We start from the raw sequence: 25,756 nt of genomic DNA on the forward strand, positions 1-25,756 counted from the left end.
CTCCTCATCTCTGTCCTAAATGGCTTACCCCTTATCCTTAGACTGTGACCCCTGGTTCTGGACTCCCCGACCATCAGGAACATCCTTCCAGCATCTAGTCTGTCTAGTCCTGTTAGAATTTTATCAGTTTCAATGAGATCCCCTCTCATTCTTCTAAACTCTAGCGAATATAAGCCTAACCGACCCAATCTCTCTTCATACATCATTCCTGCCATCCCAGGTATCAGTCTGGTGAATCTTCGCTGCACTCCCTCCATGGCAAAAACATTCTTCCTCGGATAAGGCGAACAAAACTGCACACAATACTCAAGGTGTGGTCTCACCAAGGCCCTGTACAACTGCAGCAAGACACCCTTGCTCCTGTACTTGAATCCTCTCGCTATGAAGACCAGCATACCATTTGCCTTCTTCACCACCTGCTGCACCTGCATGCTTACCTTCAGCGACTGGTGCACAAGGACACACAGGTCTCATTGCACTTCCCCTTCTCCCAATCTATTGCAGTTCAAATAATAATCTGCCTTCCTGTTTTTGCCACCAAAGTGGATAACCTCGCATTTATCCACATTATACTGCATCTGCCATGCATCTGCCCAATTGCCCAACCTGTCCAAATCGTACTGGAGTTTCTCTGCATCCTCCTCACAGCACACACGCCCACCCAGCTTTGTGTTGTCTGCAAACTTGGAGATATTACATCTAGTTCCCTCGTCTAGATCATTAATATATATTGTGAATAACTGGGGTCCTAGCACCGATCCCTGCAGTACCCCGCTAGTCACTGCCTTCCACGCAGAAAAAGACCCGTTTATTCCAACTCTTTGCTTCCTGTCTGACAACCAGTTTTCTATCCAAGTCAGTACCTTACCCCCAATCCCATGTGCTTTAACTTTACACGCTAGTCTCTTATGCGGGACTTTATCGAAAGCCTTCTGAAAGTCCAAATACACCACATCCACTGGTTCTCCTTTATCTATTCTACCAGTTACATCCTCAAAAAATTCCAGTAGATTAGTTAAGCATGATTTACCTTTTTTAAATCTATGTTGACTTTGTCCGATCCTGTCACTGTTTTTCCAAGTGCTCTGCTATTACATATTTTATAATGGACTCTAGCATTTTCCCCACACCTTTTTTAAATAATTAGCTACCCTCCAATCCATGGGAACTGTTCCGGAGTCTATAGAATTTTGGAAGATGACCAGCAAGGCATCTACTATTTCTAGGGCCACTTCCTTAAGTACCCTAAGATGTAGATTATCAGGCCTTGGGGATTTATTGGCCTTCAATCCCACCAATTTCCCTAACACCATTTCCCTGCAAATACTGATTTCTTTCAGTTCCTCCCTCGCATTAGACCCTATGTTCCCCGACGTCTCTGGGAGATTATTTGTGTCCTCCTTTGTGAAGAAACAAAGTATGTATTTAATTGGTCTGCCATGTCTTTGTTCCCCATTATAAATTCCCCTGATTCTGACTGCAAGGGACCTACACTTGACTTCACCAATCTTTTTCTCTTCACATATCTATAGAAGCTTTTACAGTCAGTTTTTATGTTCCCTGAAAGCTTACTCTCATACTCTATTTTCCCCCTCTTAATTAATCCCTTTGTCCTCCTTTGCTGAATCCTAAACTGCTCCCAATCCTCAGGTTTGCTGCTTTTTCTGGCCAAATTATATGTCCTCTCCTTGGATCTTATGCTATCCCTAATTTCCCTTGTTAGCCAATGTTGAGTCACCTTTTTTGTTTTATTTTTATGCTAAACTGGGATGAACAAATTCTATAGTTCATCCATGCGATCTTTTAATGTTTGCCATTGCCTATTCACCGTCAACCCTTTAAGTAACATTCCCCAATCCATCCTAGCCAACATGCGCCTCATAACATCATAGTTTCCTTTATTTAAATTCAGTACCCAAGTCTCTGAATCAACTGCTTCACTCTCCATCTTAATGAAGAATTCTATCATATTATGATCGCTCCTCCCCAAGGGGCCTCGCACAACAAGATTGCTAATTAATCCTTTCTCATTACATAATACCCAGTCTAAGATGGCCTGATCTCTAGTTGGTTCCTCGACATATTGGTCCAGGAAACCATCCCGTATACACTCTAGGAATTCCTCTTCCACAGTATTGTTACTAATTTGGTTAGACCAATCTATATGTACATTAAAGTCACCCATGATAACTGCTGTGCCCTTATTTCATGCATCTCTAATTTCCAGTTTAATGCCATCCCCAACCTCACCATTACTGTTTGGGGGTCTGTATACAACTCCCACTAACGTTTTCTGCCCCTTGGTATTTCTCAGCTCTACCCATACAGAATCCACATCATCAAAGCTAATATCCTTCCTTACTATTGTGTTAGTCTCCTCTTTAACCAGCAATGCTACCCCACCACCTTTTCCTTTTTGCCTGTCCTTCCTGAATAGTGAATACCCCTGGATGTTGAATTCCCAGCCTTGGTCACCCTGGAGCCATGTCTCCGTAATCCCAATTATATCATATCCATTTACATCTATTTGCGCAGCTAATTCATCCACCTTATTACGAATGCTCCTCGCATTAATACACAAAGCCTTCAGGCTTGTTTTTTTAACACTGTTAGACCTTTTAGAATTATTGTTTACTGCGGCCATGTTTGATTTACACCCTTGATTTCTCTGACTTCCACTTTTGCTTTTCTCCTTCCTGTCTTTTGCTTCTATCCTTGCTTCCCTTTCCTCTGTCTCCCTGCAGTTTCCCAACCCCCTGCCATTTCAGATTAAACCCTCCCCAACAGCACTAGCAAACACTCCCCCTAGGACATCAGTCCCGGTCCTGCTCAGGTGCAAACCGTCCAGTTTGTACTGGTCCCACCTCCCCCAGAACTGGTTCCAATGTCCCAGGAATTTGAATCCCTCCCCCTTGCACCATTCTTCTAGCCACGTATTCATCTGAAATATCCTTCTATTTCTACTCTGACTAGCACGTGGCACTGGTAGCAATCCTGAGATTACTACCTTTGAGGTCCTCTTTTTTTAATTACCTCCCAACTCCCTATATTCAGCTTTTAGGACCTCATCCCATTTTTTACCTATATCATTGGTACCTATATGCACCACGACAACTGGCTGTTCAGCCTCCCCCTCCAGAATGCCCTGCAGCTGCTCCGAAACATCCTTGACCCTTGCACCAGGCAGGCAACATACCATCCTGGAGTCTCGTTTGCGGCCACAGAAATGCCTATCTATTCCCCTTACAATAGAATCCCCTATCACTATAGCTCTCCCGCTCTTTTTCCTCCCATCCCATGCAGGAAGTTGGCTGCTGCTGCCTTCCCCCGATAAGCCATCCTCCCCAACAATATCCAAAGTGGTATATCTGTTTGAGAGGGGGATGGCCACAGGGGACCCCTGCACTACCCGCCTGCGCCTAATACTCTGCCTGGCGGTCACCCATTCCCTTCCTGCCTGTGCAGCCTTTACCTGCGGTATGACCAACTCATTAAACATGCTATCCATGACATCCTCAGCATTGCGAATGCTCCAGTATGTATCCATTTGCAGCTCCAGCGCCGCAATGCAGTATGCCTGTAGCTGCAGCTGGATACACTTCCTGCACACATGGTCGTCAGGGACACAGGAAGTTTCCCTGATTTCCCACATAGTGCAGGAGGAGCATGCCACGGGGCTGAGCTTTGCTGCCATGATGTACCCTTTAATTCATTTAAATTAAGTCAGTACCACCAATTATACTACAATTAAATGATATACTCAAGGGCCCTTGTTTCCTAGCACTCCCTGCTACACAACAGAGACCTTAGAAACTATAACCACAAAATTAAGACCTTCTAAACTTTATAAACTATGAACTTTAACTGTCAAACTATAGAGTAGTATAAATACTCACCTGACCGTACTCACCCAATCAGCTGCTTCCTCCTGCCCGTGTCATGTTTTGAATCGTGACATGGCTCTGGAACACCGCCGCCGGTCTGTAAGATTGGCAAGCCTCTGGGGAAAAAAAAAAAAGCCCACGAAAGTGAATTTAAATACTCACTGAACCTCCGCTCTCACCGCTCCCGACAATGGCCCGTGGAAAAAAAGCCTGCGAATGTGAGTTTAAATACTCACTGATACTCTGTTCTCACCGCTCCCAACAATGGCCTGTGAAAAAAAGCTGGCAAAAGTGAGTTTAAATACTCACTGAACCTCTGCTCTCACCGCTCCCGACACTGGCCTGTGGGGGAAAAAAAAGCCTGCGAAAGCGAGGTTATGTCTTCCTTTTTTCTCAACCGAGAATTCCCCTCTACCACGGTTGACATGGCCCTTGACCATGTCCATTCCATTTCCCGCACTTCTGCTCTCACCCCTTCCCCTTCCTCCCGGAACCAAGATAGGGTTTCCCTTGTCCTCACCTTTTACCCCGCCAGCCTCCACATTCAACAGATCTTCTTCCACCATTTCCACCACCTCCAGTGTGATCCCACCACCAAACACATCTTCCCCTCACCTCCCCTTTCAGCATTCCGAAGGGACTGCTCCCTTCGCGACACCCTGGTCCACTCCTCTATCACCCCCAACACCCCTTCCTCTTCCCACAGCACCTTCCTGTGCAAGTGCAGGAGATGCAGCACCTGCCCTTTTATCTCCTCACTTCCCACTGACCAGGGCCAAAAACATTCCTTCCAGGTGAACAGCGATTTACTTGTACTTCTTGCAATTTAATATACTGTATTCGCTGCTCATGATGCGGTCTCCTCTACATTGGGGAGACCAAACGCAGATTGGGTGACCGCTTTGCGGAACACCTCCATTCAGTCTATAAGGGTGACCCCGATCTTCCGGTCGCCTGTCACTTTAATTCTCCGCTTCACTCCCACTCTGATCTCTCCGTCCTCGGCCTCTTGCATTGTTCCAATGAAGCTCAATGTAAGCTCAAGGAACAGCACCTCATCTTTCGATTAGGCACTTTACAGCCTTCTGGGCTCAACATCGAGTTCAACAATTTCAGACCATAACCTCGGTCCCTATCACTTTTTTTCTCTCTCTCACATGGCAGCTGTTGACCATCCTGCCATTGTCATTTACATTTCATCTAGACTCATCTTTTGTTTCTTAACTTGTCCCATTACCATCTCCTTTTGCCTTGCACCATCATCCCTTTTGTCTCTTAATCTCTCCTGCCTTCCATCCTATCACAGACCTTCCCTTCTGTTCTTTCCTCCCCTCCCCCCTTTCCCTGCCCCTACACTTGCTCAAAAACCGGTTACATCTCCAACTTTTTCCAGTTCTGATGAAGGGTCATCGACCTGAAACATTAACTCTGTTTCTCTCTACAGATGCTGCCCGACCTGCTGAGTATTTCCAGAATTTTCTGTTTTTATTTCAGATTTCCATCATCCACAGTATTTTGCTCATGCACAACTGATACATGGGAAGTGACCATTCATGCACAAGGGATCAATGGGAAGTGACCAGACATGCACAAAGGATCAATGGGAAGTGACCAGACATGCATGAGGGATCAATGGGAAGTGACCAGACATGCACAACTGATATATGGGAAGAGACCAGACATGCACCACTGATATATGGGAAGTGACCAGACATGCACAAGGGATCAATGGAAACTGACCAGACATGCATGAGGGATCAATGGGAAGTAACCAGACATGCACAACTGATATATGGGAAGAGACCAGACATGCACAACTGATATATGGGAAGTGACCAGACATGCACAAGGGTTCAATGGGAAGTGACCAGACATGCACAAGGGATATATGGGAAGAGACCAGACATGCACCACTGATATATGGGAAGTGACCAGACATGCACAAGGGATCAATGGAAACTGACCAGACATGCACAAGGGATCAATGGGAAGTGACCATTCATGCACAAGGGATCAATGGGAAGTGACCAGACATGCACTTCTCTCAATGTGAATATACTATACTTTATATCATTGGGGGCTGAGAGTTCCCAATCAATGGTTGCTGGATGACTTGCCGTTAGCCTCTCGAAAACATCATCTCACCCTCAACCTCCCCGTGAGATTCATGAAGTTGCTGCATTTGCACTGTCGGAGGGGCAGTACTGAGGGAGTGTTGCACTGTCGGAGGGGCAATACTGAGGGAGTGTTGCACTGTCGGAGGGGCAGTACTGAGGGAGTGCTGCACTGTCGGGGGGCTGTACTGAGCGAGTGCTGCACTGTCGGAGGGGAAGTACTGAGGGAGTGCTGCAGTGTCAGAGGGTCAGTACTGAGGTAGTGCTGCACTGTCCGGGGGCAGGACTGAAGGACCGCTGCACTGTCGGAGGGGCAGGACTGAGGGAGCGCTGCTCTGTCGGAGGAGCAGGACTGAGGGAGTCCTGCACTGTCGGAGGGGCAGTACTGAAGGTAAGTTGCACAGTTGGAGGGGCAGTACTGAGGGAGCACTGCACTGTTGGAGGGGCAGTACTGAGGGAGCACTGCACTGTCGGAGGTGCAGTACTGCGAGAGTGCTGCACTGTCGGAGGGGCAGTACTGAGGGAGTGCTGCACTGTCAGAGGGGCAATACTGAGGGAGCTACACTGTCAGAGATGCAGTACTGAGGGAGCGCTGCACTGTCGGAGGGGCAGTACTGAGGGAGCGCTGCACTGTCGTCAGGGCAGTACTGAGGGAATGCTGCACTGTCAGAGGGGCAGTGCTGAGGGAGCTACACTGTCGGAGGTGCAGTACTGAGAGAGTGTTGCACTGTCGGAGGGGTAGTACTGAGGGAGCGCTGCACTGTGGAAGGGGAAGTACTGAGGGAGCGCTGCTCTGTCGGAGGGGCAGTACTGAGGGAGTGCTGTATTGTTGGAGGGGCAGTACTGAGGGAGTGCTGCACTGTTGGAGGGGCAGTACTGAGGGAGCTGCACTGTCGGAGGTGCCATCTTTCAGAGGAGACATTAAACCAAGGCCCTGTCAGCCCCCTCAAGTGGACATAAATGATCCCATGGGACTATTCTAAGACTGGCAGGGATTTCTCCCATGCGTCCTGGCCAATATTTATCCCTCCACCAACATCAAAACAGATTATATTTTCATTTATCTCATTTCTGTTTGTGAGAGTTGGCTGTGTGTAAAATGGATGCCGCGTTTCCTACATTACAACAGTGAATACACTTTATAAAAAAAAAAAAAGTACGTAATTATCTGTAAAGTGCTTTGGGACGTCCTGAAGGTGTAACAGGCACTGTAGAAATGCGAGCCATTTCTTTCATTTTCTCTTTTTATGATAAAGCCCCTCTTGTCTTTTCGATTTGCACTCACAGCCACAGACGAGCTGGAGCTGCAGTTCCCTTGCGGCACTCAGGAACCGGCCCGACTCTGCCCGAATGGCACGGTGTGCTCCGACTGGATCGGACCCAATGCCGGCATCACCCAATTCGACAACATCCTGTTCGCGCTGCTCACTGTCTTCCAGTGCATCACCATGGAGGGATGGACCACTATACTCTATAACGTAAGTCTGTGACGTGGAGAGACTGGAAAAGCTGCGATTGTTCGCCTTAGAGCAGAGAAGATTAAGGGGAGATTTAATAGAGGGGTTCAAAATAATGAGGGGTTTCGATAGAGTAAATCAGCAGAAATTGTTTTCAGTGGCAGCAACTTGTTACAATGTGGAATCATTGCCTAAAGGGGCGGTGGAAGCAGATTCAACAGCAAGTTTCAAAAGAGAATTGGTGAAACCTTGAAGGGGTGTAATTTGCAGGGCTGTGGGGAAAGAGCAGGGAAATAGAACTAATTGGATAGCTCTTTCAAAGAGCAGGCACAGGCACGATGGTCTGAATAGCCTCCTTCAGCATTGTATGATTCTATGATTCCATGTCCTGTGACCATGTCGCCCATGCACAGGCCGAAGGTCAGGGACTAACCCCACCACCCCCATCGATCAGCCTCAAGCCTTATGCTGGTACATTGGAATTTTGGCACCTTATTGTCTCAACAGCTTTATCAGGATGACGCTGGGCAGCTGTGGAACGTTCAACTTTCTCTGAGTACTAAACCCTACGGGGTGAAAATCCTTTTGAAATACCCTGCACTACTGCATCACAGAAATTCTTTGACAGTACTCCCGGTGCCAGTACTGAGGGAGCGCTGCACTGTCAGAGGTGCTTCCTCTCCCTCTCAGGTGAATGTAAAAGATCCCATGGCACTATTTCAAAGGAGAGCAGGGGAGTTCTCCCCCATGTCCCGGACAATATTTATGCCTCAACCTACATCACTAAAACTGATTATCTGGTCATTAATCACATTGCTGATTGTGGGGGTTTGCTGAGCGCAAATTAGCTGCTTCATTTCTTACATTACAACAGTGACCACATTTTAAGGGTACTTCATTGGTTGTGATGCTCTTTGGGACGTCCTGATGTTGTGAAAGGTGCTATATGAATGCAGGTTCATTCCCTTCCATGGATGAATATCAGACAGACATTAAGTTGCAGATCAATTAATATCTGGGACTTACGACTGAAGTGATTGTGATAGACATGACTGCAGAACAATCAGGGTTGGAGTTGCTCTCTGTTGATGTAATGGCGTCATATAGTAGCACGGTTTTCCTTCTGTGTACTGGTAATTACGACGTTACGAAGTGTCCTGGATCTCCGTGAGTTAGGCAGGTATTCAGTAGGATAGATTATGGGTTGATAGCTTTAATCAGGCTCGAACTGGATATGAGAATTTAAGGACAAATGCATGCATCAAAAAAAAACAGTCACATGCAGACAAATAAAAAACCACTTCACTCCTGCTTAAAGCAATGTGATTGGCCCAGACACGCCTGCTCCAGTGCAGAGTGATCGCCAGCCAAGCACAGTCACTGTCCCCGCTCACTGTCCCCGCTCACTGTCCCCGCCCACTGACCCCACTCACTGACCCCTGACCCCACTCAATCAATGCACAGACCCCTGATCCCGCTCACTGACCCCACTCACTGATCCCTGACCCCGCCCACTGACCCCGCCCACTGACCCCTCCCACTGACCCCGCTCACTGACCCCGCTCACTGAACCCTGACCCCACTACTGACCTCACTCACTGACCCCACCCACTGACCTCTGTAAGGATTTCAGGGGCTTCTTTTAAACTGGTTTAAGGTAATCTACCTGGCCAGCAGTCTTTTTGCTGCTGCACTTTAAACCAATTTACAAACAGCGGTTTCGAATCGCTACCCCACCTTCCAGTTCTGACTGCAGGGCTTATAATTATTGATATTAAAACAGACACGTAGTTTGGATGAGAGAAAAAAATCAAGCTTTATTAACTAAAATAAACTATAATCACAATATCAAACTATCCCACACGAACACAGTGAAATTGTAAAACTATACAACAGGGGGTTGCAGACGGCGAAAACGAGGGATACAATGGCTACAATGTTATATAAACAATCTTAGCAATTCCCTTAAATCACCATCCCCCCCTTAACTCCTGCTAGGTTGCCTTGTTGAGGAGTCAGAAACTCTGCTCACATGTGGTCCAGCGAAGAGAGAGAGAGAGAGAGCTCACCTATGGTCCCAGGAAGTCAAGAGCGCAAGCTGGCTTCTCAGCCCTATCTTTATATCTGGTGAGCCCCTCCCGTCCTGCCTTGCAAGGCTGTGTGCAAAATTCCCCACCCAAAAGGATCCAATACACAAGAGAAAGCTGTGATAGGCTAACTCAAAGTGGTTGGATTGAGTTAATGTGATTTTCGGAGCTCCCTGTGCTGAAACAAAAGGGAGATACGACTGCTCTATTGTTCAGTACTGGGGTGATTTAAAATCCATTCAAATGTTAACACTTCCCATTCAAGATACAAAAAGTCTCTTCTGCAGTTTAGATGTCCTCCACTCGATATACAAACAAATGCTAATAGCATTCAGTTGCTTTGTAAACAAAGCATTGTCCTTTGTCTTCATCGAACCTTACTTCCAGACACAGAAAGCTGCATTCCAAGCCTCTTTTGTCATTCAGCCATGTGGTGCGACTGCCATTTTTTTCCCCTGGAAATTTAAAAGCACATTGCCCAGGGATCTTTAATCAAAAAAATGAATCTTCAGAACTGCAAATTATTGCGAATTCTTACACCCCGCCCACTGACCCCGCCCACTGAGCCCACTCACTGACCTCTGACCCCACTCACTGACCCCACTCACTGACCTCTGACCCCGCCCACTGACCCCGCCCACTGACCCCACTCACTGACCTCTGCCCCCGCCCACTGACCCCACTACTGACCCCACTCACTGACCTCTGCCCCCACTACTGACCCTGCTCACTGACCCCGCCCACTGACCCCGGACCCCACGCACTGACCCCTGACCCCGCCCACTGACCCCACCCACTGACCCTGCCCACTGACCCCACTCACTGAACCCTGACCCCACTCACTGACCCCGCCCACTGACCCCGCCCACTGACCCCACTCACTGACCTCTGCCCCCGCTCACTGACCCCCCCCACTAACCCCGCCCACTGACCCCGGACCCCACGCACTGACCGCTGACCCCGCCCGCTGACCCCGCCCGCTGACCCCGCCCACTGACCCCACTCACTGATCCCTGACCCCACTACTGACACCGCGCACTGACCCCGCCCACTGACACGCCTACTGACCCCCACTCACTGACCTCTGCCCCCGCCCCCTGAACCCGCCCCTGAACCTGACCCCGCCCCTGACCTCACTCACTGACCTCTGACCCCACTCACTGACCCCACTCACTGACCCCACTCACTGACCCCGCCTGCTGACCCCGCCCACTGACCCTGCCCACTGACCCCTCCCACTGACCCCACTCACTGAACCCTGTCCCCACTACTGACCCCGCTCACTGACCCCGCCCACTGACCCCTCTCACGGACCCCTCTCACTGACCCCTCTCACTGACCTCACTCACTGACCCCCACTCACTGACCCCCACTCACTGACCTCTGCCCCCGCCCCCTGACGCCGCCCCCTGACGCCGCCCCCTGACGCCGCCCCCTGACGCCGCCCCCTGACCCCCACTCACTGGCCCCCTGACCCCGCCCCCTGACCCCACCCCCTGACCCCACCCACTGACCCCTGACCCCCTCACTGACCCCTGACCCCGCCCACTGACCCCGCTCACTGAACCCTGACCCTGCCCACTGACCCCGCCCACTGATCCCGCCCACTGAGCCCACTCACTGACCTCTGACCCCACTCACTGACCCCACTCACTGACCTCTGACCCCACTCACTGACCCCTCTCACTGACCCCTCTCACTGACACCGCCCACTGACCCCACGCACTGGCCCCACGCACTGACCCCACTCACTGACCTCTGACCCCACTCACTGACCTCTGACCCCACTCACTGACCTCTGACCCCACTCACTGACCCCGACCACTGACCTCACTCACTGAGCCCACTCACTGACCTCTGACCCCACTCACTGACCTCTGACCCCACTTACTGACCACACTCTCTGACCACACTCACAGACCCTTGACCCCACGCACTGAACCCACTCACAGAAAACACTCAATGATCCCTGACCCCACTCACTGACCCCACACACTGACCCCTGACCCCAGTCACTGATCCCATTCACTGACCCCACTGACTGTCCCCACTGACGGACCCCACTCATGTACGGAATTAGCACTCGCTAGCGGGGTTGGGATTATTTGTCTCTGGCCAGTCAGAAGCCTCTGAGCTGCTCCAGGGACCCCCTTGCGGTTTCGAAGCGCAGGTTTGAGGCGATCAACGGAGATGTGATCAGGCTTGCCCCCGACGTCGATCACAAAACTCTTGTCCCTGGTCTGTAGAACCTGGAATGGACCTGCATAAGGAGGTGCGAGTGGGGTACGATGGCCGTCTTGGCGCACAAAGACGAACTTGCCTTTGACAGCTCCCCAGGGATATTGGAAGGAGGCAAACCGTGCTGTGAGGTCGGAACTGGGCGGAAACACTGAGCCGCGTCCCGATGGGCCTCTCGCTGACTGGCTGCGGACCACGGCAGCATAGGGGACGGCAGGAACTCATCCGGAACTCGAAGTGGCTGACCGTAAACCATTTCCGCGGCCGACGACTGTAGATCCTCCTTCGGCGCCGTGCGCAGTCCTAGCATCACCCACAGCAGTTTATCGACCCATGCTGCATCCAGAAGTCTGGCCCTGAGTGACGCCTTCAGTGAACGGTGGAACCGCTCGCACAAGCCGTTCGCTTGCGGGTGATAAGCCATAGTGCGGTGTAGCTCAGTGCCCAATACTGAGGCTACCTCATTCCATAGTTCCGACGAAAATTGCGGCCCACGATCTGACAAAATATCCGCTGGGACACCAAACCGGGCTACCCATGAGATGAAGGCTCGCGCGACATCCGCAGAGGTGGTGGACGTCAGGGGAACCGCCTCCGGCCACCTCGTGGTGCGATCCACCATTGTCAGAAGGTGCGTAAAACCATGGGACGGTGGAAGTGGGCCCACTAGGTCAATGTAAATGTGGTCGAAACACCGCTCCGGTACCTAGAAGGTGGCCAGAGGGGCCCTGACGTGCCGCTGCACCTTGGCCCGTTGACAAACCACACAAGTGTTCGCCCAGTCGCGGACGTCTTTGCTTATTCCTCTCCAGACGAATTTGGAGACTTGCAGCTTCTGCAACGCCCACACTCCAGGATGCGACAGCCCGTGTATGGCGTCGAAAATGCCTCGGCACCAGGTGGACGGCACAATCGGACGGGGTGCACCCAACGAAACATCGCAGAGTAGAGTGGTACCTGCCGCATGGAATGGTACATCTCTCGGCTGGAGGCTGGCGGGGACAGAACGAAAGGCCTGAGTCTCCGGGTCGGCAGCCTGGTCGGCTGCCATTCTTGCGAAGTCAATGCCTAATTGAACAGCCTGGACGGCGGCACGGGAGAGGCAATCAGCGATGATGTTGTCCTTGCCGGCCACGTGCCTGACGTTGGTGGTGAACTCGGAGATGTAAGTCAGCTGCCATTGTTGCTGAGCCGACCACGGTTCCGCTGTCTTGGCCATCGCGAACGTCAAGGGTTTGTGGTCAACAAACGCAGTGAAGCGACGCCCTTCGAGGAGGAATCGGAAGTGGCGGATGGCCAAAAACAAAGCTAACAGCTCCCTGTCGAAAGTACTGTACCGACATTCGTGCCGTTGCAGCTGGCGGCTAAAAAATGCCAGAGGCTGCCATGCACCTTCGACCCATTGCTCCTGGACGGCCCCCACAGCGTAATCCGATGCGTCCGTCGTGAGGGCGATGATAGCTCCTGGCAGGGGATGTGCCAACATCGTCGCGTTCGCGAGCGCGGTCTTCGTATCCTCGAAGGCGCGACCCATTTCTTGCGACCAAACCACGGGCTCCTTTCCCGTCTTGCCCCTGAGGGCCTCGTAGAGCGGCCGCATGAGCTGTGCGGCCCTGGGGACGAACCAGTGGTAAAAATTAACCATCCTCAGGAACTCCTGTAAGGCTTTCACGGATTGCGGCTTCGGGAATGCCGTGATCGCCTCCACCTTAGCTCAAAGCGGTGATGGCCCTGCGGAAGTTATGCGGTGGCCTAGAAAATCGAGCTGCGCTAGGCCGAAACGACATTTGTCCGGGTTCACAATGAGGCCGTGCTGCTGAAGCCATTGAAAAAGGACACGGAGATGCTTGAGGTGTTCATCCTTTGTGGTGCTAGCAATCAGAATGTCATCCAAGTAGACGAACAAACCATCGAGGTCCCACAGAACCGAGTCCATAAGGCGCTGGAACACCTGCGCCGCGTTTTTAAGCCCAAAGGGCATGCGGAGGAATTCCAAAAGTCCAAAAGGGGTGATGACCGCCGTCTTTTCGACATCCTGGGGGTGCACTGGGACCTGATGGTACCCACGGACGAGGTCGACCTTTGAGAATATTGACTTCCCCGCCAAATGTGCAGAGAAATCTTGTATGTGGGGGATGGGGTAACGGTCGGGCGTCGTTATCTCATTGAGGCGACGATAGTCACCACAGGGCCGCCACCCCCGCCGGGCTTTGGGACGATGTGGAGCGGTGAAGACCAGGGACTACTGGACCGGCGAATAATACCCAGCTTCTCCACCGCGGCGAACTCCGCCTTCGCCACCACGAGCTTGCTGGGCTCCAAACGCCGCGCCCTGGCATAGACGAAAGAGCCGGTTGTCGAAATATGATGCTCCACCCAATGCTTGGCAGTCGAAGCTGAAAAGGTGGGCTTTATCAGCTCGGGGAAGTCCCCGAGAAGGCGGGAGAAGTCGTCGGGAGGTGGCCGCGCACAGGAGACCAAGCGTGGCACAGCCGTGCTGTGCGCACCTGAAATACCATCGAGCGTGGCAGCGTGATTGAGGCATCGATTTTTCACATCCACCAACAGGCCGTTGGCGCCTAAAAAGTCGGCGCCCAAAAGGGCCTGCGAAATTTGAGTGGTGACAAAATCCCAGGTAAACCGCTGGCCACCGAAACAGACTTGCTCCTGTCGTTTCCCGCAAGTGCGGATCATACCCCCGTTGGCAGCTTAGAGGGGGGGACCCCGTCCGCCGGACCGAAGGTCGAGGACCGAGGCAGGAAGTATGCTGCACTGTGCCCCCGTGTCACACAGAAAACGACGGCCCGAGATGGAGTCGGTTAAATACATGAGATTCCCGGAGTCGCCGATCACCATCGTGGCCGCGGGGGATGCACCGGATCTGGTGTTCTTGACTTGCGGCGGTCTGTTCGACGGTCTGGGCACGAAACTACACGGTGGTTGGCAGCAGCGGGCCTTCAGGCCGAAATGAGTGTGGTAGTAACAGTAACCGGCCGTCGGAGGCGCCGGGGCTGGGGCTGGGCCCCTCGGGGTGGGGCATTGCGCAGTAATGTTGCCGGACCGCGTAAATTTTATCCGCCTCTTCGGCGAGCGCGATGCAGTCCCCGGTGTCCAATCTGGCGAGGGCTGCCTGGACGTATTCGGGCAGCTGCGTAAGGAACAGCTCGCGGAACAGGAAACATGGGGGTTTGGACCCCAAGAGCGTTAGCATGTGGCTCATTAGTTCCGAGGGTTTGGAGTCACCTAACCCTGGTAGTGTCAGTAAGCGGCGAGCGCGATCCGCCTTGGTAAGGCCAAATACCTGCAGCAGCAGAGTCTTGATGGCTACATACTTGTCAGTATTCGGGGGGGTCTCCAGAAGGCTGATGATCCTCGATGGCGTCGAGGATCGAGGGCGGAGACCACATACAAATATCGGGTCTGGTCCTGCACGATGTTGCGGAGTTCAAACTGCGCCTCGGCCTGCACAAACCAGGAGGCCGCCTGTTGTCCCCAGAATTGGGGGAGCTTCAAGGCCACAGCGTTGGCATCCATCACTGACCTACGTTCCGTGTCCACCGCGAAAAACGATCGCGAGGATTCGGGGTCAGCAATGTAGGAGTCTATGCACTCCTAACAAAAACACTGTGAACTAAACTGGTAGTTAACAAACTTAGTTTAATGCACTGAAAGTATTACAAAACAAGAAACGCAGGAGAAACTCCAAACAGGTCTGTACACTAGCTCACTCCACGAGGACTAACTGGAAATGCCCTCCAACCCTGACGTCATGCCATCACGTTTCCCGCCGTTGGGAACATCACGTGTCCCACGTGATGACGTCATCGCGTCGGATCGCGATTTTATCGATCCCGCGCTGTTTAAACTGCAAACATTAAAAGGTAACAATAATGATTAAAGACAATTGTACAAGTTACTGTGAGAGTCTCTTTGGTGGCTTTGCCACAGTACTTTAATATAGACTTTAAAAAAAATAGCTACACAGCGTTCACCACAGCTCTACAGCTTGATGCAACACCCCTTTTAATACAGTTTAAAACAGCTACTCCTTTTTAATACAGTTTTAAATACCGAATTCAATGTTCACTATAGCACTTCTCTGCTAAGTGCAACACTGTCTTGGTTAAATAGGGGAGGAGAAACGGACACAATGAAGGAAATCGACTAAAATCACAATTCTAACGAAATTCCCACTTTACTCCCACCCCTATACCTATCCTAGGTTGCCTTGTGGAAGGCAAGAAAAATATATGCTCACCACTGGAAATGCCTGCTCCGTGTCCTGCTAACTTAGATCTTCACTGCCCCGAAGTGAAAAACAACCCAGTGTTTTAAAAGTAAACTGCTGGTGTTTCGCTTCTACAGGCAGACTCCCACGCTGTAGAGGGACACGGAGGCGAGGCCAGAGAGAGAGAGAGCTTCTGGGAAGCTATCTTTTATATCCCCTTTTGGGGCCCGCCCAGATCCGGATGTTTCTGGGCTAAAACAAAAGGGATCCAACTGCCCCATTGTCCAGTAATGGGTTTGAATATGTTCTCCCATTCATTTAAACGGTTTCTCCTCAGTTTGGATGTGTCCATTTGATATACAAACAAATGCTAATAGCATTCAATTTCTTTGTAAACAAAGCATTGTCCTGTGGCCATCTGGAGCCGCAATTGATTGACAGTCTTGAGTGCTCAGCAAACAAAGTTCCTTTGTTCATGCTGGCAGTTTCAAGCACTTGATCGTAGAGCCAACATTGTAGAACTTTCTGTAAACAGGCATCGATTGTCCTGCTGCAGAGCGGGGGAAACTCCCCTTTGATTGACAGATTTGACTGCCATTGAACCTTTCTTCACAGACACAGAAAGCTGTTTTCCAAGTCCTTTGTCTTCGGCCATGCGGTCTGACAGCCATTTTTGATCCCTGAAATCTTTTAAAGGCACATCACCCAGGGATTCTTTAATCAAAGAAATTAATCTTCGGAGCTGTAAATTATTGCGAATTCTTGCACTCATTGACCCCACTCACTGACCCGGGTCCCACCCTCTGACCCCACCCTCTGACCCCACCCTCTGACTCCACTCACTGACCCCTGACCTCACTCACTGACCTCACTCACTGACCCCACTCACTGACCTTACTCAGTGAGTGGGGTCAGTGAGTGAGGTCAGTGAGTGAGGTCAATGAGCGGGGTCAGGGGTCCATGAGTGGGGTCAGGGGTCAGTAATTGGGGTCAGGGATCAGTGAGTGGGGTCGGTGAGTGGTGTCAGGGATCAGTGAGTGGGGTCAGGGACAGTGAGTGGGGTCAGTGAGTGGGGTCAGTGAGTGCGGACAGTGAGTGGGGTCAGGGGTCAGTGAGTGGGGTCAGGGGTCAGTGAGTGGGGTCAGGGGTCAGTGAGTGTGTTCAGGGACAGTGAGTGGGATCAGTGAGTAGGGTCCAATGAGTGGGGTCCAGTGTTTGGGGTCAGTGAGTGGAGTCAGTGAATGGGGTCAGCGAGTGGGGTAAGTGAGTGTGGTCAGGGTCTGTGAGTGTGGTCCAGTGAGTTGGGTCAGTGAGTGGGGTCAGCGAGTTGGGTCCATGAGTTGGGTCAGTGAGTGAGGTCAGTGTGTGGGATCAGTGAGTGGGGTCAGGGGTCAGTGGGTGGGGTCAGTGACTGGGGTCAGTGAGTGGGGTCAGGGGCCAGTGAGTGGTATAGGTTTCTCAAAATTCCCACATTCCCCAAAAGTTATGGATAAAGGGACCCTATATGGACAAGTTATTAAAAAGGGTACCCAAAATGTCTTCTGAGACCTCGTGACCAAAACCGACAGGATTTTAAAAGCAAGGCCCTGCAAAAAGGCAGGCCCTGAAACGAAACCTAACATGCATGGATCTGTGAAATACTTTGTAAAGCCAGACAGCTAGGTAAACACAGAATATGCATTATTCTCTTTGGAACAGATCAAGTCAGGATGGCCCTAATCTTGAGACCATCAACTTCTCGCATAAATAATCGGTAACAGCTCACAGGTAGCTGCCAAGCCAGGAAAGACGATTAAGCTTCATAAATAACAAACAGCCAGGATATCGAAGCCATTATACAAGGAGACAACCGCCCCAGAAGTCGTTAAAGTAAATGGCTGTAATTATTTTAGACGAGCCTGCCAAAAGTTAGACAAAGAACTGACCTGATTTGGCGCGCAGATAAGGGGTGAAGAACTGGTTATAATTGTAGGCCCACCGGTAGTGATCGCTCTCTTGTCGCTTGCCTCTCTTGCTCTTGCCTCCTGCCTCTCGCTCTCGCTTCGTGCCTCGTTGCGGGCCCTCTTCTCCCTCCCCGCGCCGCTCGACACCAAGGACGCCCATTACTACACTGGGGCCCAAACGCGGGAGGAGAACAAGACCCGAGTACCTGCGACCTTTCACCCTGAGTCAAAAGTCACTTCACCTGAAGCAGTCCGCACCCACAAAACTGGCTGCACCCCCGCAGGTCAGAATGGCGAATTTCCGTTTCGGGGGGGAGGGTATCATCACATTGAACTTCGGGCGTACAAGCACCCATGGTCACATAAGTCCAGCGTTAATCAGGTGACCAGCACTGACCAGCAGTCAATTGAAGCCTGACCCAGGTCTGTTTCTCCTGCTGCTGCTGCATTACCTAAAATTCAGTTTAAACCAGTTAGTAAATTGATCTTGAGTTTACTGATTTAGTCAGTTGATCTGGCCTTGGTTCATTAGACCAGCAGTCAATTACAAGGTCAGTCCAACAGCATTACATCAGTCAGTTGAAGAATGGCTCATTTCCTGACAATCCCACTCCTTCTGATGCTGGAGAAGGTCGCTGTTCCAGTCACAAACCAATAACCATCGATTGTTTTGATGGGAGATTTTACGTTCGGCCTTATGCTAATGAGCAGAAACCAGAGCATAACTTCACCTCGGCCAAACCGGTGCAGTGTCCGATGCATTCTGGGAGGTATTTTCGGACAGCTCACCCAGCGGAAACTCCAGGCCACTGAGCCTTCCGAGCCACAGCAAGGTGTATTGCTCAGGCACAGTAGCCCAGAGCACCCGCCTGAATGGAGCACAAGCTCGACACTTGCTGCGTGTGTGTGTGTGCGTGTGTGTGTGTGTGTGTGTGTGTGTGTGTGTGTGTTTCGTGACTCAGGCCCTCCTGGAGGAGGGGGCTGATTTTACTCCCCTCAGTTCGGTACCTGGATAGGCATAGGTTTAGAGGGCCGTCCCGCATGGTGAGACAGCTTCAGCCAGGGAGAGCCTGGGGCCCAAAGTTCCAGTCCTGCCACCTCCCCATCACCCAATCCAGCTCTTCCTTAAATAAGTCCAGTGTCCTGGCCTCCCCCACTGTGCTAGGGCGTCCATTCCAGCTGTTCCAACTCATCCCAACCCATTCCAGTTGATCCTACCCATTCCACCTCATTCCAACCCATTCCAGCTGTTCCAACTCATTCCAACCCATTCCAGTTGATCCTACCCATTCCAGCTGTAAGGGGTGGTGTGTGTGGTCAGCTTCACCTCTGACTCCCTGAGCGGTTCGAATCGCTCCCACTCCTTTGGTTGTAGACTTTGGACTTATTTGGGGGTTGTAATGAAATTGCAACAGACACTTGGGTTGGTCAAAAGAATGGAGATCTTTATTTTGAGACAGGAAAATATACAACACAATAAAACTTATGCTCTAAAAGGGTAGGGAACACTCGGAATATGCGAGGGAGAATTACAATAGACAAAATCCCTTACCCTCCCAACCCCACTATCCTAACTAGGTTGAAAACCAGAAGACCAGGAAATGCTCACCAAACGACTTTCTTGACAGATTGCAGAGGGGGGCACGGTGGCATAGTGGTTAGCACTGTTGCCTCACAGCGCCAGGGACCCGGGTTCAAATCTGGCCTCGGGCGACTGTCTGTGTGGAGTTTGCACATTCTCCCCGTGTTTGCGTGGGTTTCCTCCGGGTGCTCCGGTTTCCTCCCACAGTCCAAAGATGTGCAGGTTAGGTTGATTTGGCTATGATAAATTGACCCTTAGTGTTAGGGGATTAAATACGTGGGGTTACGGGGATAGGGTGGGATATGTGTCGGTGCAGGCTCGATGGGCCGAAATGGCCTCTATCTGCACTGTAGATTCTGTGATACTGTGATACTGTGATCTGTGTTTGCGATTTCGGGGTTCTCTTTAGTTGTGGCGGTTGGGGCCTGCCGTACCCCGGATGTGGTAGAAGACTGCACCTGCGTTGGGTCTTCAGTTTGGGTTTGTCCGCTGATGCGGTTAGCTGCGTAGTTGGATGTATCGGGTAAGTACCCAATTTTCTTTGGTTAGGTAAAGTTTTTAGGGTCTTTTGTGTCAAATCTTACCCAGGGGTAAGTCAGACTAGCCTGTAGAGTGGAAACAAGTTTTGATTTTTGAATTTTCAGTGGTTGGTCTCTTGTTGGTCGCGGTGGCCCAATATTACCTGGTTGGTGGTAATATTGGTAGTTGTTGGTTTCTTGAAGCCTTTGGTTGCCGCAATCTCCTTTTCCTTCTTCTTTCTTCAAGTCTCCAACTCTCCGACTAAGTACGGTAATGATATCTTTTCTGAACTGTACTCTCTCTCCTGTACTGAACTTGACATGAACATGCTGCCTGTACTGAACTCGTGCTCTGATCTCCCTCTTTCACTGAACAAGCAGGCCTCAATTATACTGGTTTGAGGCCTGGCTTATCTGACTGCCAAATTTCTGGTTCTTTTGTCAGTTTTGGCGGGCTCGTTATTTTTAATATGTTTTAAAACTTTAACGAGCTTCGGGGATGGTCCATTTATTCTTAATTGGCCTTTAACTGGTTTCGGGAGTGCCTTGAAACCAGTTTAAAATGTGTAAAATGTTCTGGAAATCTCTGATTGGTTTTGAACTGCTGTCTGATTGTTGTTCCCTGCTGGGGCCATGTTCTTTCTTTTGTTGACTGTTGGCATGTATTGTTTTATTCAAGTTCTTGGTGGCTCTGTGAGTTTCGGCAGGAACAGTTTTTATTGTCTTTATGTAAAGGTTGGGGTGGCCCAGAACATTCCCAGATGGCCCAATACTCAAACTGTCTGTGTTTCGGGGGGCCCATCCCACCTCCCCTTTGTCACAGTTTTCCACAAGCCTGAACATGCCTTTTAAACCAGCCAAATCTTCCTGGGGTATTGATTTTTAAATCCCTTTGGCCCAATATTCATTCAAACAGTCCAATATCTCTTCTTTCTTACTTTGGGGGAACTCGTATAATTTTGCGAGCCTTACACAACCCATTCCAGTTGATCCTGCCCATTCCAGCTGTTCCTACCCATTCCAACCCATTCCAGCTGTTCCAACCCATTTTAACCCATTCCAGCTGATCCCACCCATTTTAACACATTCCAGCTGTTCAAACTAATTTCAACCTATTCCAGCTGTTCAAACTCATTCCAACCCATTCCAGTTGATCCTACCCATTCCAGCTGTTCCAACTCATACTCATTCCAACCTATTCCAGTAGTTCCTACCCATTCTAGTTGGTTCTGCCCATTCTGGATGTACTACCCAATTTCAGTTGTTTCAACCTATTCCAGCTGTTCCAGCACTCTAGCTGTTCCTCCCATTCCAGCTGTTGAACTTACAGATACGTGGTACATACCCAGAAGAATCACAATATATATGGGTCACACACTGTTGTAGTATTTACTTTGCTGAGCAAGTCTTAACATGGAAGGACTGCGTCTCACAGCGAAGAATCACTGAAAAGACTGCACGATAACATCAACAAGTTCCATCCCACCATCAAACTCACCATGGACTACTCCTCAGAATCAGTCTCATTCCTGGACACATGAATCTCCATCAAAGACGGACACCTCAGCACTTCACTCTACCGCAAGCCCACGGACAACCTCACGATGCTTCACTTCTCCAGCTTCCACCCTAACCACGTTAAAGAAGCCATCCCCTATGGACAAGCCCTGCGAATACACAGGATCTGCTCAGACGAGGAGGAACGCGATGGACACCTACAGACACTGAAAGACGCCCTTGTAAGAACGGGATATGACGCTCGACTCGTCGATCGACAGTTCCGACGGGCCACAGCGAAAAATCGCATAGACCTCCTCAGAAGACAAACACGGGACACAACCAACAGAGTACCCTTCGTCGTCCAGTACTTCCCCGGAGCGGAGAAACTACGCCATGTTCTTCGCAGCCTTCAACATGTCATCGATGACGACGAACACCTCGCTAAGGCCATCCCCACGCCTCCACTACTCGCTTTCAAACAGCCGCCTAACCTCAAACAGACCATCGTTCGCAGCAAATTACCCAGCTTTCAGGAGAACAGCGACCACGACACCACACAACCCTGCCACAGCAACCTCTGCAAGACATGCCAGATCATCAACACAGATACCATCATCACACGTGAGGACACCACCCACCAGGTACATGGTACATACTCATGTGACTCGGCCAACGTTGTCTACCTCATACGTTGCAGGAAAGGATGCCCCGGAGCATGGTACATCGGCGAGACCATGCAGACACTGCGACAACGGGTGAACGGACACCGCGCAACAATCACCAGGCAGGAGTGTTCCCTCCCAGTCGGGGAACATTTCAGCAGTCAAGGACATTCAGCCTCCGATCTTCGGGTAAGCATTCTCCAAGGTGGCCTTCGAGACACACGACAACGCAAAATCGTCGAGCAGAAACTGATAGCCAAGTTCCGCACCCATGAGGACGGCCTCAACCGAGATCTTGGATTCATGTCACGCTACATGTAACCCCACCTGACGCAGGGTCATCCAGACCCGAGTCGACATTGGCTTGTTCTCTCTACACAGATGCGGCCGGACCTGCTGTGATTTCCAGCCAAAAAAAATGTTTTTTGTCTTTTTTTGTTTTTCATACAGACCCCAGCATCTGCAATATTTGACCCCTTGTGACCCCACCTCATTGTTCTTTGATGTAATGTTTCCCTGACTGACCTGTTTGGACACCATTCACACCTTTGACTGCTGTGATTATCTCTCTGCCGAGGTGTGATAAATGGCAGTTGGAAAGGTTACCTGTAAACGTCTGACATGATTCTCTGACGATATAAGCTGTGTCTTTATGCATTTCTCCACTTCACCTGAAGAAGGAGCAGCGCTCCGAAAGCTTGTGATTTCAAATAAAGCTGTTGGACTATAACCTGGTGTTGTGTGACTTCTTACATTTGTCCACCCCAGTTCAACTCCGGCATCTCCACACCTCAGTTTCAAGAGTAAGAGAGAGACCTGGACTGAACATTCAAAAAGATTTGTTCAATCATCTTGTTCATTTGGTGGCAGCCATGACTCAATTGGTATCACTCTCGCCTCTGAGTCAGAAGGTCATGGGTTCAAGTCCCACTCCAAAGACTTGAGCAAATAATCTAGGCTGACACTCCAGTGCAGTGCTGAGGGAGTGCTGCACTGTTGGAGGTGCTGTCTTTCAGATGAGACATTAAACCTCTCAGGTGGATGTAAAAGATTCGAAGAGCAGGGGAGTTATCCCTGGTGTCGTGGCCAATATGCATCCCTCAACCAACATCACTAAAACAGATTATCTGGTCATTTATCTCATTGCTATTTGTGGGGTCTTGCTGTGTGCAAATTAGCGGCTACATTTCCTACATTACAACAATGATTAAACTTCAAAAAGTACTTAATTGGCTGTAAAGCACTGTGGGACATCCTGAGGTAATGAAAGGCGCTGTATAAATACAAGTTCTTTTTTCTTTTACCTGTGCCAGTCTCTGATCTAACAGCTGAAAGGACAGTCTGGAGCAATGCATATTGTGGGATTGGAACCTACACGGTTAAATGGAGGTGGATCAAACTCTGGCTGAGGACATGGGAGTGTCATCTGTGATCCAGCAGTTTAATATCAATTGTTCAGTCAGAGCGACATCCTGTTATTTTAATCAATCCCTTCATGTTCCACGAGGAGATTTCTCAGATTTCTTATTGAGGGATTTATTCCTCCCTCGGGAGAGTGACTTGGTTGGGCAGGGTCCCTGAAGGAGCAACCCTAGGCCCCAGGCCACAGTTCAGCCCGGGCCCCAGCTCAGGCCCCAGTCTTCTCTTGATTCTCATTCGTTATTCCTTTGTGTCTTGTAACTCTGAGTGTCTGTGCCTCATTTGATGAGCTGTGTTGAGTATGTGGCAGTCTAGGCTGGGCTGGCACTGTGCGAGGAGAATGTCATTAGAAAGTTTCAAGTGATGACTGCTGCTCTCAGGTGGATGAATTTATATTTTAAAACTGCGTTAAGAACTGAGGATTCTTTGCCTCTGGATGTCCTTAGCAACCCGCAGCCAATGAAGCACGGGTAGGAGATGCTGCCTCTAGGTAACTGTAGTAACCTACAGCCAATGAAACAACAGAACTGAGAGGCTGTTGCCAAGTACCAACAGAACTGAGAGCTTCCTCCAGGCATCCTTGGTTCTGTGAAGTGGGCAGTATCCCTGCAGATAGCTGTTCACCCTTTGAGCACTGCATTCTGAGAGAGACTCCCTGAGTACTAGGGCTGAACTCCAGTCCGTGATGGAGGCTGAGGACATGGGAGTGTCATCTGTGATCCAGCAGTGAGGAGAATGTGATGGAGGCAGCGCTGCTTTTATGTGCGACTCGTTGAGACTGGTCGGTAGAAACAGGCTGTGTCCAGTGATTGAGGGTCTAGAATGAGCAGACATCGATAGAGGATTAACTGTAAGAGACCTGGGGCAGAGAGCAGGACAAACCTATTTACCAACATACGAAATTTACACAAAGGGTGGTGAGGCTGTGAAATGCAATGGAACAGGAGAAAGCCATTCAGACCCTCGGGCTTGTTCCACCACGTAACTAGATCATGGCTGATCTGTAAACCTGCCCTTTGCGTGAAGACGTGCTTCCTGACATCACCCCTGAACGGCCTAGCTCTAATTTTAAGGTTATGCCTCCTTGTTCTGGATTCCCACCAAAGGAAATAGTTTCTTTCTATCCAAACTATCAAGTCATTTAATTGTGTTAAACACCTCGATTGGATCACCCCTTAATTACATAGGATTACATAGAATACACAGCACAGAAACAGGCCATTCAGCCCAACCAGTCCATGTGGGCGTTTATGCTCCACTTGAGCCTCCTCCCATCCTTCCTCATCTATCTCTATCAGCTTAACTCTCTGTTCCTTTCTCCCTCATGTGCTTATCTCGGTTCCCCTTAAATGCATCAATGCTATTCACCTCAACTACTCCCTGTGGTAGTGAGTTCCACATTCTCACAACTCTGGGTAAAGAAGTTTCTTCTGAATTCCCTATTTGATTTCTTGGTGACTAGCTTATATTGATGGCCTCTAGTTTTGCTCTTCCCCACAAGTGGACACACTCACTCTGTATCCACAGTACCAAAATCTTTCATAATTTTAAAGACCTCTATGAGGTCACCCCTCAACCTTCTCTTTTAGGACTGTAGGGGAATCAAGGGATATGGAGGTCGGGCGGGAAAGTGGAGTTCAGCCATGATCTTATTGAATGGCGGTGCAGGCTCGAGGGGCCATATGGCCCACTCCTGCTTCTAATTCTTATGTTCTTAAAAGAGACCCAGGTTGTTCATCCTGTCCTGATAGGAATAACCTCACAGTTCTGGTAGCATCCTTCTAAATCTTCCCTGCACCCTCTCCAGTGCCTCCATATCCTTTTTATAATATGGCAACCAGAATTGTACACAGTACTCCAAGTGTGGTCTAACCAAGGATCAATACAGGTTTAGCATAACTTAACTACTTTTCAATTCAATCCCTCTAGAAATAAATTCTAGTGCTTGGTTTGCTTTTGTATGGCCTTATTGACTTGCGTCACAACTTTTAGTGATTTGTGTATTTGTACTCCCAGATCCCTTTGCTCTTCTACCCTATTTTAGATTCTTACTTTCCAAGTAATATGTGACCTCCTTATTTTACTTACCAAAATGCAAAATCTCACACTTATCTATGTTGAAAT

General features: G+C 50.0%; 1 protein-coding gene across 1 annotated transcript in view; it reads left to right on the top strand.

Annotated features, from left to right (window-relative positions):
• The window catches only part of LOC147121682 (putative voltage-dependent R-type calcium channel subunit alpha-1E), a 1,254,166-nt gene that overhangs the window by 103,513 nt on the left and 1,124,897 nt on the right, over nucleotides 1-25,756 (top strand). Inside the window, exon 6 of the mRNA XM_085977984.1 lies at nucleotides 7,309-7,476. Within this exon, the coding sequence (XP_085834110.1) occupies nucleotides 7,309-7,476 (168 nt within the window). The remainder of the gene's footprint in view (nucleotides 1-7,308; nucleotides 7,477-25,756) is intronic.

This window comes from Somniosus microcephalus, chromosome 3 (assembly GCF_052327205.1).
Source record: "Somniosus microcephalus isolate GS21.2 chromosome 3, FLI_Smic_1.0, whole genome shotgun sequence".
In the NCBI taxonomy this organism is placed as follows: domain Eukaryota; kingdom Metazoa; phylum Chordata; class Chondrichthyes; order Squaliformes; family Somniosidae; genus Somniosus; species Somniosus microcephalus.